At 54.9% G+C, this 14,388-nt stretch overlaps 1 protein-coding gene across 1 annotated transcript in view; it reads left to right on the top strand.

The window, feature by feature from the left end:
- Positions 1–14,308, top strand: part of PPL (periplakin) — a 28,364-nt gene extending 14,056 nt beyond the window's left edge. The window contains exons 10-22 of the mRNA XM_027737993.2: positions 908–1,030; positions 1,877–2,023; positions 2,786–2,937; positions 3,412–3,509; positions 3,772–3,929; positions 4,814–4,992; positions 5,440–5,578; positions 6,863–7,056; positions 7,395–7,545; positions 7,842–7,925; positions 8,869–8,985; positions 9,606–9,698; positions 10,723–14,308. Coding sequence (XP_027593794.2) covers positions 908–1,030; positions 1,877–2,023; positions 2,786–2,937; positions 3,412–3,509; positions 3,772–3,929; positions 4,814–4,992; positions 5,440–5,578; positions 6,863–7,056; positions 7,395–7,545; positions 7,842–7,925; positions 8,869–8,985; positions 9,606–9,698; positions 10,723–13,407 — 4,320 coding nt within the window. The 3' untranslated portion in view covers positions 13,408–14,308. The remainder of the gene's footprint in view (positions 1–907; positions 1,031–1,876; positions 2,024–2,785; positions 2,938–3,411; positions 3,510–3,771; positions 3,930–4,813; positions 4,993–5,439; positions 5,579–6,862; positions 7,057–7,394; positions 7,546–7,841; positions 7,926–8,868; positions 8,986–9,605; positions 9,699–10,722) is intronic.
- The last annotated feature ends 80 nt before the right edge of the window (positions 14,309–14,388 follow it).

Here is a 14,388-nt window from a genome sequence, read left to right as displayed (position 1 = left end):
CCTGCAATTCTGGAAACAGTAGAAGAGCCAGAGTCCTCTAAAAACAGGGGTTTTAAGGCCAGGAGAGCACCTTGAGCTGATAGAACACAAGTCACAATTGGTCAGGCACCACAGGTCAGTGATTTCTTGGCCAAAGCATGACTTGCAGAAAGTTTCCACTCCCAACACTGAGGTTCGTGAGCCACAGTCTGGTGTTGGCATCTTTGTCTGCAGAACACCTGAGGTACCTCACCCCCAAAACTAGGCATGGGGAGACCCTGCATGCTCCACTCGGAAGCAGAACAGGCCCATGTGAGGAAATGACACCTGCCAAAGGCAGAGCTGCCCCCGGGGAGCCCGGCACAAGGGCTGAGCACCCTGGCTGAGCTGGGCAGACAGATGTCTGCTGGATAAATGGCATCTGACAGCCAGGGAGGCTCTGCAGGGGAGCAGGTCAGGCTGGATTCCTCTCCCACAGCCTGGGCGTGTTCACGACGTGAGGAGTCTCTTGCCAAAGCTGAACCCTGGTGCCCAGCCCAGGCAGTGCCTCTCATGGGTATCTGCCAGAATAACTGCCCCAGGGGGTGGTTTGTGTGTGGAAGGGCTTGGCTCTGCCTTCTCCTGCGCTGGCAGTGGAGACACCACACACCGTTGTGATGCTGTCCCAGTGAGACAAACTGAGGGCAGGCAAAGGTGGGACTTAACAACTCTGCCAGAGAGGACCCTGGAATAAACTGCTCCTTGTTGTCTTTTCCCTCACTCTGTCCTGAGCATGGGAAACAGCGATTCCTTGCCTTTCTCTGCGTATTCTGGGTGTCCAGGTGCCCAGCAGAGCTCCTGGTGTCTGTGTGAGGACCATGGTGCTGGGGTGGGTCTGCTCCATATTCCAGCAAGACCCTCCCTCACAAGACACTTTCTCTTTGTGCAGTTTCAGAAGGACAGTAAGGATGCCCAGGAGCTCTTGAAGAAGGTGGACACAGACCTGGACCAAAAATTCAGCCCAGAGTTCAAGGACAGATACCAGCTGGAGTCCCTGCTGCGGGAGCTGGATGTGAGTGTTGGTGCAGGCAGGACTGCAGGGGAGGCAGGAGCAGGAGCCAGTGTCCCCATGGCACCGGGGGAGGGACATCCCTGCCCGTGCGGGCACCTGGCCCAGCTTTCTCCATGGACCTGCTGCTGCTCCCTCTTCCTGGCCTTCCCCCGGCTCTTCCTTCCCCTCTGGCTAGAGATTGCCTCTCCCCTGGCAACGTAATTGCTCACTGGGCTGGTTTTTATTTGTTCTTTCATGGAGTTACTGCTCGTTAAGGGCAGGAGCATAATTAGACCTGCTGCCAGAGGAGGTTGTGGAACTTGCTGTGCTGCCGGGAGCCGGGCTGGAGATCCGCCCACTCGGGAAGGGCTGTGCTGAGCCCAAGCCCAAGCCCAAGCATGCTGCAGCAGGCCCAGCTGATGCACGTGTCCCGGCACAGCTGATAAGCTCTTCCCTGAGAGCTGTCCCTCTCCTCCTGTGTGCTCCATCCCACTCAACATTTTGGGATACATCCACAGCTAGAAACAGAGCAACTGCTGGAGAGCCTTGTCCCGGGGCTGTGATCAGGGCTGGGAACGGGGCTATCCACCAACACACAGCCATACAGACATGGCCCATGCCCCAGGGAACCCTGTCACTGCCTGCTGGGTAGTGCCCAGGCGTGGCAACTCATGGGCACAGTCCCAGTCCTCAGCCTGGCTGCAGGAGGCAGGAGAGTGCAGGAGCACTCGGGGCAGGAGCACACGGCAGGACCTGAAGCTGCAGTCTCTGTCCTGAGCGCATTGGTCTGAGCTCCTCCCCGGCCGGGAGAGCCCAGGAGTTCGTTCCCATGTTTCCTTACTGGTTTTGGTTGTTGCCCTGCGGCAGGACCAGGAGAAGGCCTTGGAGAAGTACGAGGCCGTGGTGAAGTCCCTGCAGGAGCGCAGCCAGCAGGTCCTGCCGCTGCGGTACCGCCGTGAGACGCCGCCCCAGCCCGTCCCCGTGGAGGCTCTGTGCGAGTACGAAGGCGAGCAGGTAACACCGCCCGCACCCCCCGGGCGGGGCAGAGGGGCTGCTGGGGACCAGCTCGCCGGGGGACACCGGGGATGGAAGAGGCACTGGGAAGGAAGCAGTGATGTCTCCCACAGTGGGAACAAGGCAAAGGTCGCGTTCACCCCAGTGGGAGAGCAGGTTTTGCAGCTGAGGACCAGGGCAGGAGGGGGCTGGAGAAAACGAAACCTCTGTGCCTATCACACACCCTGAGGAGGTTGCGACAGCCCAGCTCTGCCACATTCCCACGCTCCTCGTGCTGGGACAGTGCAGATGTCCCGGCATGTTTCTGATCAAAGAAACACCCCCCCCCCCACCAGCCATTCCCAGTCCACATCCCCTCAACCCACCATCACGGAGTAGTTGGCCAAAGGGATGGGACAGTGGAGCCATCAGACACCACGGGAGTGGCAGGGGCTGGGACAGGAGCCAGCAGCTCCAGCTGACTCAGCTCCCGGCCTCTCGGAAAAGGAAAGCCAGAGCACTGCCATGGAAACGCCTCCTCATCTCTGCCCGAGTGGGAATTTGCTCGCCCTGGCTGTTGCAAGAGCCACGGCCTCGCGCCTGGAGGCTCCGGGGAGGGAGGAGAAGGCACATGAGCTTCTGGCAAGCGGCAGACTCTGGGAGAAGTCGGGAGAAGGGATCGGGGTTTGTGCCGGTCCTGCCTCCCAGCGAGCGCTGCCGGCGTGGGGCAGAGCGGGGGTGGCATTTCCTGACGTGCCGCTGTGACCGGTTCCTGTCCCCCAGGGCCAGATCAGCCGAGGAGCCCAGTACACCCTGCACAGGAACAGCGGAGACGTTTGGGAAGTGGCCGACAGCGCAGGAGACAGGATCAGCGCCCCGGGGGTCTGCTTCATGATCCCCCCGCCCGACCCCGAGGCAATAGCACTGGCAGACCAGTACGTGCCCCCCAGCCTGTGTGCTGGACCCCCCAGCCTTTGTCCTTGCCTTCACCAGCCCCAGGCCATGCCACAAACGCTGCACCCCCCGTCTGGCACCCCCAGGGGCTCTGCCCCAATTCCCACAGCAAAGCTGTGCCATCTCAAAGCCTCAGGCTTCCTTCAGGAGGGAACAACCTTCCTGCTTGTTCACAAGATCCCACCTGGCAAAGCAGGACCAGCTGAGAGCCATCTGGGTCCCCCCTCCCCTGGGGGCCATTATGGCAGGGGGAGCTGCCCACTCCTCCCTCAGCAGGCAGGTACCTGCCTTTGCTGCCTCTCCCCTGCTCTGATGAAGACACTGCTCTACACTTTGCCAGCATGGGGTGAAGGTGCCTCTTCCCCACTTGCTCCTTCCTGGAGCAGCACTGGGATGGGTGGTGGGTGATGGAAGGGCTGAGGGCCTGTCTGACCTCCCGCTGCCCCGCTTTGCAGAATTGGCAAGCACTACATGGCCGTGAAGGAGAAGACAAACAACTGCAAGAACATCCTCCAGCAGCGCTACGAGGGGCTGAAGGCAGACAGCATCGGAGGTGTGGATCAGGGGAGCAGCTTGGGGCTCGCTCCTTCCGGGCACTGAAAGGCTGGGGGAACATCTTAGGGGCGTGTTCCCATCTCCTAAGTGTCCTGGGAACAAGAGTGCTGGGATGGGTGCAGGGGCAGAGCAGGAGGCTGTGGGCACAGCAGCCCGTGCTCAGGGAGGGCAGTGAGATATGGGTTTGGCACTCAAGGGTGGGACTGAGCCCAGAACCAGCTTCCAAGCCAGCTCTAACCTGGTCTCCCCTCATCATCCAGACGCTGCTTCGGTTCGGGGCCGCCAGCTCCTGGCAGGGCTGGAGAAAGTCAACAGTGACCTGGACAAGCAGGAGAAAGCAATAACAGCAAACCTCCGCCCGCCGCTGGAGCAGAGCCGGGCGGTGCAGGACAGCACCGAGCGCTCCAAGGACCTGAAGGTACGGGGTGTGGAGGCAGAGGGATGGTGCCATACAGGGACTGTGCTCCAAAGGGTTTTCAGAGTGGTCCTCAGTATGCTGGGTGCTGAAAGCTCTCCCTGAACCCAGGAGTAGGGATGGAGTGATGCTCACAGCTGGCTGGCTTCCTCCAGTGGAGATGGGGAGCAGCCCTTTGAGGAGCCTCAGAAGCCAAAAGCCTTTGCTTTGCTCCTGGTCCAGCTCAGCTGAATGGGAAAAAGGTGATGGCTGCAGGTGATGGCTGTGAGGAAGAAGGGAGCCCTCAGGCTTTGCCACCACCATCACCAGCTCAGAGAGGAGCAGGAAAACACCTCTGGTCCAGGGCACTGTTTCTCCTTGTGGACCTGCTGCTCTAGGCTCCGGTGCCATAGCATCCGGCTTCTTTCCTCTCCTCCAGACCCCTAATTAAGCCAGGCTCTGTGCCACAAACCTCCCTTGGTTTAGGAGGAAGTTCAGGTCCTGGTTACATCATCTGCCGAGGGCTGTGGCAAAATCCAAGTGCCACCGCAAGTGAAAGCAAATTGTTCCAACTGCCTGCAGCACTTCACTGTCCAGGCAAGGATTCATCTGTCAGAGACCAGCAGCCCAGATGGATCCAGCATGTTGCTGTCAGAGCTGGAGCTGTTGGGAACCACTCCCCAGCCGGAGTTTCCTTGCTAAGGCAGTTTCCTTGCCCCAGGAGAGACAAGTCAACAAAAAGTCACCGAAAAATATCCTTCTGTGCCTTGCAGGGCTGAAAGGCACCTTCCATCTAACACAAGCCCTCAGCCCTGACCTTCCTCTTCACCCTGGACAGCCAAGGGCCAGCTCCCTTGTAGCCATCAGGTCCTAGTTCAGCTGCTCTAAAGGCTTTGTTCCTCCTGCAGAACATCACCAATGAGGTCCGGCGCATCGAGCCTGAGAAAACGAGGAAGATCCAGGAGTGTGAGGCCTTCATCGAGTCCGTGCCCAACACCGGCAGCGCTACCCTGGTCAAGAACAAGGTGGAAAACACCAACAAGAAGTACGACCGTGTGGTGCAGCTGCTCAGTGCTGCCCAGGAGAAGTGAGTCATGGCTTAAATCGTGGCTTGAGCCAGGGATAATGGAGGATCCTGCAGGAGACCTCATCGTGGTCTTCAACATCCTCATGAGGGGAAGCAGAGGGGCAGCTCCCATCTCTTCATTCTTGTGACCCGAGTCACAGGACCCAGGGAACGGCTGGAGCTGTGTCAGGGCAGGGTCAGGTTGGATCTCAGGAAAAGGTTCTTCCCCCAGAGGGTGGTTGGGCACTGCCCAGGCTCCCCAGGGCAGTGGGCACAGCCCCAAGGCTGCCAGAGCTCCAGGAGGGTTTGGACAATGCTCTCAGGGACAGGGTGAGATTGTTGGGATGTCTGTGCAGGGCCAGGAGTTGGATGGATGATCCTTGTCAGTCCCTTCCAGCTCAGCATGTTCTGTGATTCTATGAGACAGGTGCAGGTGTGCTTAAACACCTTCCTCTCGTGTCTGCACAGAGTTGAGGTGGCCACAAACCTCGAGAGGAGCCTCCAACAAGGCCGAGACCTGCTGTCCACCTACGAGAACAGACTGGTCACGGATGACACGGTGCCGGAGGACTTGCGGGTGGTGGACCGGAAGAAAGAAGAGCTGCTGGTGAGAGTTCTGCCCTACTGACATGCTCCCCATGCAGAACCAATTCCCAAAATCTGGGGAAATTGCTGCTCAACTTGAATCAGTTGGTAAAAGTGTGGCCTCCCCCAGTGGGGGTGAGAGCTCACCTCGACTGCAGGGGTCCCAACTACTTCAAATGCAAACCCTTCCCATCCCCAAATCAAATCAAATGCCAGTGGAATTCTTGTGATTTGACAAAAGGACTAATGGAGAGTAATTCCCTCTCTACTCTGCCCTCGTGAGACCCCACCCACAGTGCTATGTCCAGCTCTGGGGTCCTCAGCACAAGAAATGCTGGGACCTGTTTGAGCTGGTCCAGAGGAGGCTGTGAAGATACCCCAAGGGCTGGAGCCCCTCTGCTCTGGAGCCAGGCTGAGAGAGCTGGGAATGTTCAGCCTGGACAAGAGACGGCTCCAGGGAGACCTGAGAGCCCCTTCCAGTGCCTGAAGGGGAGTTTAAAAAAGAGAGACTTTTGACACAGGCAGAGAGCAATAGGACAACAGGAATGGTTTTAAACTAAGAAAGAATAGATTTAGATTAGATATTGAGAAGAAATTCTTGGCTGTGAGGGTGGGGAGGCCCTGGCATAAGTTGCCCAGAGAAGCTGTGGCTGCCCCATCCCTGGAAGTGTCCAAGGCCAGGTTGGATGGGGCTTGGAGCCCGTGGCAGGGGGTGGAACAAGATGGGCTTGAAGGTCCTTTCCAGCCTTCTGTGATTCTTTGAGAAATGAAGGATAAAATGGTCTGGGAAAAGCAATGCAGTGGCCTGATACTGGAAAGAGATGGATCTAACAATGCTTTGAGGACACTTATTGCTAGGAAAAGCTACCAACCCAAACTGGAATTTCCTTCTGCTATAGAAAGGCCCAGAATTGGCTAGGCCAGAACTTTCTCTGCTCCTCCAGCTTTTCCATCAATTCTCCGAGTTCAGACTAGTGTGCAAATGCTGTCTCAGCTCCTGCTGGAGTTGCTGCACTGGCAGGAGCAGTGTTTAATCCTTGCTTGAGGAGCACCAGACATTTTGCACATAGTATGGCTGATTTTGAAGGTTAGCAGGCAGAGAAGAGAGCAGGAGGTAGCTTTCTCCCCTCAGATTTACAAGATAATTCTGGTTACCTTGCAAACCCTGGACTTGCTTCTGTCCACACCTGGACAGCTCAGTCATTCCTCATCCTCTGCAGAGGATGTTCCAGTAGAAGTAGAACAGTGACAAAAGCCTGGCATTTGTGCAACCCAAGAGAATCCCTCTCTCCTGCTTTTTCCACAGGCCATGGGCAACGAGCTCCAGTCCAAAAAGTTCCTGCTCAACGAAGCCGAGCAGAACCTGCAGAGGACCAAGACGTGCTCCAACACCCTGGCCAGCAAGTTCCAGGAGCACTGCCCCGACATCGAGCGGCAGGAGGCCGAGCTCTACAAACTCAACCAGCGCTTCAACAACCTCAGCAAGCAGATCGACCACAGGTGAGACTCCAGGGCCGGCCTGGAGAGCTGGGAGGGTTACTGCTGGAACCACACTGAACCTGGAAGAGCCACAGCACCATCCTGGGAATGAGGAGTTGCAGAAGGGCTTCCAGGGAGGTCTGAGGAGGAAGAGGGAGTGGTTGCACCCGTGCAATGGCTGGGTAGTTCTGGGAAAACTCTAGGATTAAGTGCTCTCGCAACAGAGATGGGGACTTTGCCAAGAGAACAACTCTGGCTCAAATCCATGTCTTCAGGGAGCAGGGGGAGTGGTTAAGAGGTGTTTGCAGAGGACACAGGAGATGTGACAGGACTGAAGCTGAGCTGTTTTCCCCCCACAGGACGCAGACCCTGCAGAAAGCAAAGAGTGCCTATTCCAACTACCGCACCAACTACGACAAGGTGAACCAGTTCCTGTCCAACATCCCCAACTACGAGCCACAGGAGACAGACAACATCCAGCAAGTGGAAATGAAGCTGAAGAACCAAGCGGTAATTCCGAGAGCAGCCTGGGCCCCGCAGGGAGAGGAGAGGGAACAATATTAAAACAACAGAACTTAGATAACTCCTGAACATAAAATAGAAAAACATAAATGTTAGCTTTATTTTTATAAAGTTCTATGCGTTTTTATAAAGCTCTAAGCTCCCACTGTCCTCCTGTGCCTTGTTTACACAGAGCAGAGTAGCTTGAGTAGGTTGTGATTCTCAGTGTTGTGATTTTAATGACAGCCCTCACAAAGGCTGAATGATGAATTTGTGTCTGCGTTGTGTGTCTCTGTTCCTGCCAGGCTCTCCTCAGTGACATTGCCAGCAAGGAACAGGAGGTGCAGAAGGTCTCTGCCACAGCTCAGCAGTACCAGCAGGCAGTGAAGGTAAGGACTGCAGTTCTGCCTGTGGGACAACTTAGAAACAGAGCAGTTTGGGTTAGAAGGGACCTTATAGACCACCTCATTCCACCCCCTGCCATGGGCAGGGATACCTTTCACTAGCCCAGGTTGCTCCAAGCCCCGTCCAACCTGGCCTTGAACCCTTCCAGGGATGGGGCAGCCACAGCTTCTCTGGGCAACCTGTGCCAGGGCCTCACCACCCTCACAGTGAACAATTCCTTCCCAATATCCCATCTAACCCTGCCCTCTGGCAGTGGGAAGCCATTCCCCCTTGTCCTGTCCCTTCAGGCCTCATCCCAAGTCCCTCTCCAGCTCTCTTGGAGCCCCTTTAGGCCCTGGAAGGGGCTCTAAAGTCTCCCCAGATCCTTCTCTTCTCCAGGATGAACCCCCCCCAGCTCTCCCAGCCTGGCTCCAGAGCAGAAGTTGGAGTTTTGTGGCATCCTCTTGACCAGCTCCAACAGGCCCCAGTCTTTCTTGTACTGAGGACCCCAGAGCTGGGTGCAGTACCCCAGCTGGGGTCTCACCAGAATGTCAGAGGGGCAGAACCAACTACATCCTACAAGGAGCCACCTAAAGAAAGCCAGTGCCCTTTGCTCAGTCAACTGATGAGCTTAAACCATGTTGTATCTACCCCAATATTGACATCATGTGGCCATGAGCCTGGCAGCTGGCTTTACTGCCTGGGAGAGGAGAGTTTCCACCCCAAACCCAGCAGGACAAGTCAGGACACACCTACAGCTGGGCTGTTGCAGTGACCCAGCTCAGAACCTGCCGGCAGCTCCTGCCAACAGCTCTGGTCCCACCAACCTCAGCAACTCCCCAAAGAACGGCTCAAGGGAAGAAACTGTTAAAGCCAGGGCTTAGGAGGAGCCTGTGCATGAAGGGGACCCAGTAATCTCACATTCTTCCTGGGCATGTCTTCCCACAGGACTATGAGCTGGAAGCTGAGAAGCTGCGGTCCATCCTGGACCTGGAGAACAGCCGGAACGGGTACATGAGCAAGAAGCCCAGGCTGCAGTCTCCAGCTGCCAAAGTGAAGGAGGAGGTAAGGGGCAGCCAACAGAGAGCTCGAGCAGCTCATGGGACCTGTGGGGGTTTGCAAATACTTATATTTACTGTCGGGGACCTTGGTCCCAGAGGGGACTGCGAGGAAGGGCAGGGAATCAGGAGGAAGGGATTCCTCGTTATTCTTAGCCCATCAGATTTTGGGGCTGGTCTGGCCAGAATTAGAGAGGAGAAATGCTGGATTTAACACTTCTTGAAAGAGGGGAAGAAAAGCCAAAAACCTGAAAGTTTTTCCCCTCTCCAGACTTTCACACAGAAAGTGAGATTTCACCACCAAAGGTAGAAATACTTGGAGTGAGATCAGGCCACAAGCTACTTATTTATGCAGGATATGTTTGCTACCTGCCTCAAACTCCTCCTGCCTGTAGAGGCAGACAGAAGTGTCCACCTGGTTCTTTCTCAGCTACACCTCTCTTTGCTTGTCTTGACTGGAAAACTCACAGTATGACCACGACTGTGAGTGTGCAGGAGAATTGCTCTTCCTGCCCCCAAGCTTGGCAGGTCACTGCTGGTTTTTAGAGGAGCACCCAGGGTTACCTCCTTAGGGCCTGTTATTTCTAGTCTTTTCAACCTCTTCCCAACATGTTTTTTGTTCTGTAGGAAGCTGTTCTGGCAGCCAAATACACCGAAGTAAACGCTGTGAACAAGCAGAGGCTGCAGAACCTGGAGTTTGCTCAGAGCCTCCTGCGGCAGGTAAGGGCTCACCTGGAGCAACGGGACACTGAAGTGTGAGTGACACACACGTGGGGCTCTGCTATCACAAGCTGAACTGGGAACAAGCCTAGCTGGTGTTTTGTCCCCCTAAATCATTAATCAGCAGACACTTATGACAGACAGACCATCCCTCTGTGTGTCCCAGTCCCATTTCCCACTCACCCCAGGAAGCTCCGCATCATTTTCAACACTTTTTGCCACTCCATGCCAGAATTAGTGTCCCTTGTGGGCAAAAGCTTTGTTCTGACAGCAGCAGGCATTGCAGAAAGCATTTCTCAGGTTGAGAACCTGCAGGGAAGTCTGTTTGCAAATACTCCCTGTTTGCCAGAGCTCAACACCCTCCTGTTGCTTTGTCACAGGAGGCACCAATATCTGTGGCAGCAGGGGCAGGGCAGTGATTGTCCCCCTGTACTTGGCACTGCTGAGACACCTCAGGTGCTGTGTCCAGCTCTGGGCCCCTTGTGACAAGAAGGACATTGAGGGGCTGGAGCGTGTCCAGGGAAGGGAACGGAGCTGGGGAAGGGGCTGGAGCAGCAGGAGCAGCTGAGGGAGCTGGGGGGGCTCAGCCTGGAGAAAAGGAGGCTCAGGGGGGACCTTCTGGCTCTGCAACCCCCTGACAGGAGGGGAAAGCTGTGGGGGGGAGGGGGGTCGGGCTCTGCTCCCAGGGAACAAGGGACAGGAGGAGAGGAAACAGCCTCAAGTTGTGCCAGGAAAGGTTTAGATGGATATTGGGAAAATTTCTTCACTGAAAGGGTGGTCAGGCATTGGAAGGGGCTGCCCAGGGCAGTGGTGGAGTCACCATCCATCCCTGGAGGTGTCCAAGGAATGACTGGACATGGCACTCGGTGCTCTGGGCTGGGTGACAAGGTGGGGATCGGGCACAGGTTGGACTCGATGATCTTGGAGGTCTTTTCCAACCTAAATGGTTCTGTGATTGTATGGTAAGCACCAAAAGTATGATTAATTGGGGGTTTTTAACTACACATTCTTTTTCCACCAACAGCAACCAGAGGTTCAGGTGACACAAGACTTTGCCCAGACCAAATCATCCGTGAGGCCCGTGGAAGAAGTCTGGAAGCTGAAGAAAGAGCTTGAGGATGAGACTCAGCGTCGGCAACAGCTCGAAGCAGAGATCCAAGCCATTCAGAACAACATTGTCCACCTGCAAAACCAGAAGCCCCAAGAAACTGTGCTTAAGAAAGAACTGGTGAAGAAGGTGCCTGACCCTCAGCTGGAGGAGAGCTTCCACAGGCTGCAGCAAAACCTGGCAGAGGAGCAGCGCAAGAACCAGGTGCTTCAGGATGAGCTGGAGGCTCTTAAAATCCGGCTGCGTGTTCTGGAGCATGAGAAGAGGGAGGGAGGGCAGGAGTACATAGTGAAAGAGGTGCTGAGGATTGAACAAGATAAGGCTCAAGCTGATGAAATCCTGAAGCTCAAAGAAGAATTGGAAGAGCTCAGGAGGCAGGAAGGGACCAGGGAGAATGAAGTCATCCTCCTACGCCAACAAATTGCTGTGCTGTCCAGCGAGAAGAACAAACAGCAGGAGAAGGTAACGGAGAAGGAGGTGCTGAAGCTGCAGAACGACCCCCAGCTGGAGATGGAATTCCGGATGTTGCAAGAGAACAAGGAGAGGGAGAGTGCCCTTCGGCAGAAGCACGAGGAAGAGCTCAGCTTCCTCCAGGACAAGCTCAAACGTCTTGAGAAGGAACGGGCCATCGCCGAGGGCAAAATCACCGTCAAGGAGGTGCTGAAGGTAGAGAAGGACTTGGCCATTGAGAGGGAGGTGAACGAGCTCCGGCGCCAGTACGAAGATGAGAAGTCCAAGGGTCGTTCCAACGAGCGGGAAAAGGCTGAGCTGCTCAGGAAGATCCAGCTGCTGGAGGAAGAGAACTCCAAGGTGGTCGTTCAGGAGAAAGTGCGTGAGATTGTGCGCCCAGATCCCAAGGCTGAAAATGAAGTTGCCAACCTTCGCTTGGAGCTGGTGGAGCAGGAGAGGAGATACCGCGGTGGTGATGAACAGCTGAAGAGCTGCCAGAATGAGCTGGCTGCTCTGAAGAACAGAGGGCCACTGGTAGAAGTCAAAGAAGTCATTAAGGAGGTCATTAAGTACAAAAATGATCCAGAAACCGAAAAGGAGCTACAGCGGCTCCGTGAGGAAATCATAGAGAGGACTGGAGCTATCGAAAGAGCTGACCTGGAGATCTACCAGCTGAAACAAGAGATACAAGCTTTGAAAGATACCAAACCTCAAGTGCAAATGAAGGAAGTTGTTCAAGAAATTCTGCAGTTTCGAGAAGACCCCAAGACCAGAGAGGAGGTGGAGTCACTGAGAGTGCAGCTGGCAGATGAACAGATGAAACATATCGACCTGGAGAGGGAGCGGCTTCTCCAAGAAGAAAAAGTGAGACAGAAGGAGGAAGAGCTTTCCCAGGTGAAGGAGAAAGTGGTCCAGCAGGAAGTAGTGAAGTATGAGCAAGATCCTGCCTTGAAAGCTGAAGTCAACTCCTTCTCCCAGAGCATTGAGAGCGAGCTGAAGCAGATCGACGGCCTCCGCGAGGAGCTGCGCAAGCTGCAGAGGAGACGCTCCGAGCTGGAGCGGCAGCTCGAGGAGCTGGAGAAGGAGAGACAGGCCCGCAGGGAGGCCGAGCTGGAGGTGCAGAGGCTGAGGATCCGCTTGAACGAGCTGGAAGAACAGGAGAGGGAGACGACAGAACGAGTGACTGTGAAGCAGAAAGTGATCCTTCAGCAAGATCCCCAGCAGGAGAAGGAGCACTCCCTCCTCAAGCTGGAGTTAGAAGAAGAGAAGCACCGGAGACAAGTCTTGCAAACAGAACTAGAAGCCCTGCGAAAGAAGCTCCTTTCTTTGGAAAAGATGGAGGTCAAAGAGAAAGTGGTCTTTTCAGAGAGTGTCCAAGTGGACAAAGGAGACACGGAGTACGAGATTCAAAAGCTGAAGAACAATCTGGAGGAAGAAAGTAGGCGCAAGAGGGAGCTGGATGCAGACATCAACCGCCTGGAAACCAGGCTGTCCGAGGTAGAATTCAACAACTCCAAGTCATCAAAGGAACTAGACTTATTACGGGAGGAAAACCACAAACTACACCTCGAGAAACAGAACCTGCTGATGGAAACAAGGAGACTGCAGTCAGAGATTGAACTCACAGCTACAGAAGCTCAGGATTTAAGAAACATGACCCACGTGGACAGTGGAATAAACCTGGACTCCAGGTTCCAAGCTTTGGAAAGAGAGTTAGAGGACCTGAAACAGTTGTCCAGAGAAAAAGATGCAGAGATCGAGCAACTCCAGAATCGCCTCAAGACTGTGGCTATCAAGAGGGAGCAAAGGGAGAACCACCTGAGGCGCTCCATCGTGGTCATTGACCCTGACACGGGGAAAGAGATGTCTCCAGAGGAAGCTCATGTGTTTGGCCTCATTGAATGGAGCCTGTTTGTCAAACTGAAGAGTCAGGAATGTGACTGGGAGGAGATCTCAATAAAGGGTCCCAACGGGGAGTCGTCCGTGATCCTGGACAGGAAGTCTGGTCGGGAGTTCTCGATTGAGGATGCCCTGAAGAGCGGGAGGCTCACCATGGCCCAGTACGACAGTTACCTCAACAAGGAGATGTCCATCCAGGAGCTGGCAGTCCTGGTGTCCGGAACTAACTACACAGCGCTCCCTCCACTTTAGAAACTTTCCTTAAGAGCAGCAAGTCAGAGCTGCAGCACTTGTTAGACAACCAGATCACTGCAAATCCTTGCCCTCCTTCGCCTCTTCCAAAATGCTTCCAAAATGCCTCTGCCCCAGCCATGCTGCGAAGCCACACTGCTTGCTGTCAAACACCGCAGAAAAGCACCACCAGCAGTGGAAAACACGTCTGTCAGGACTACAGCAAAACCTTCTCCCCCTCTTCAGCCCTGCCCAACAGAAAACAAGACAGAAAGCCTTAGGACAGTGAAGTGCCTGAAGTCCAGAACTCAGTAGAACCTGCAGTTTCCTCAACATATCCTCACGTAGTCGCTCCTGAAACTGCGTCCGGCTGTCAGGAGAGAGACTGAAGGTCCAGGTGACTCTGAGGTGACCAGCAGGAGCTGGTTACATCAGCTGCATGTTGATAAGCCAGACAGTTCCACCATGGACAACTGATCAATGATGGGCTCGTCCTGTGAGAAAACCAGCTCTGTAAAACCCAAAGTGTGCTGCACATCTCAGTCCAGAATCACCACGTGGACACCCAACACCATCATTTGCTCACCTACGTGCCTGTGCTGCTGGAGAAGAGTGGAGATGTGCTTTGATGGCTCCAGCCATCGATCCAGGAGGAGCATTCACATACCAGAGGTCAAGGAAAGGATGTGAAGAGATGGCAGAAAGGGCCAACACCAGGGGCAGTGCTCAGCATGCAACGGAACCCACCGCAGAGTGCCTTCCACACACAGCTCCCTTACCTCGTGGGTACAAGCTGGTAGGGCTGGTGTTTTCCTGGATGGAGTTACATGCAGCTACATGTTTCATTTACCTGTGTAAGGGAATGGGAAATAGAGGGGAATTCTATTTATAGTACAAAATAAAAACGCAGTGGTTCCAATCAGAGGGTGGTTGGTCTTTATTAATTCCGGAAGCCTCTTGATCTTTGGCTTTACAAGAAGTTGCCATTTGAGAGTCAGAATT

The sequence above is a fragment of the Pipra filicauda genome, unplaced genomic scaffold, assembly GCF_003945595.2.
Source record: "Pipra filicauda isolate LSUMZ 115617 unplaced genomic scaffold, ASM394559v2 scaffold319_size1146426_pilon, whole genome shotgun sequence".
Classification (NCBI taxonomy): Eukaryota; Metazoa; Chordata; class Aves; order Passeriformes; family Pipridae; genus Pipra; species Pipra filicauda.
This window is presented reverse-complemented; position numbering and strand designations above follow the sequence as displayed.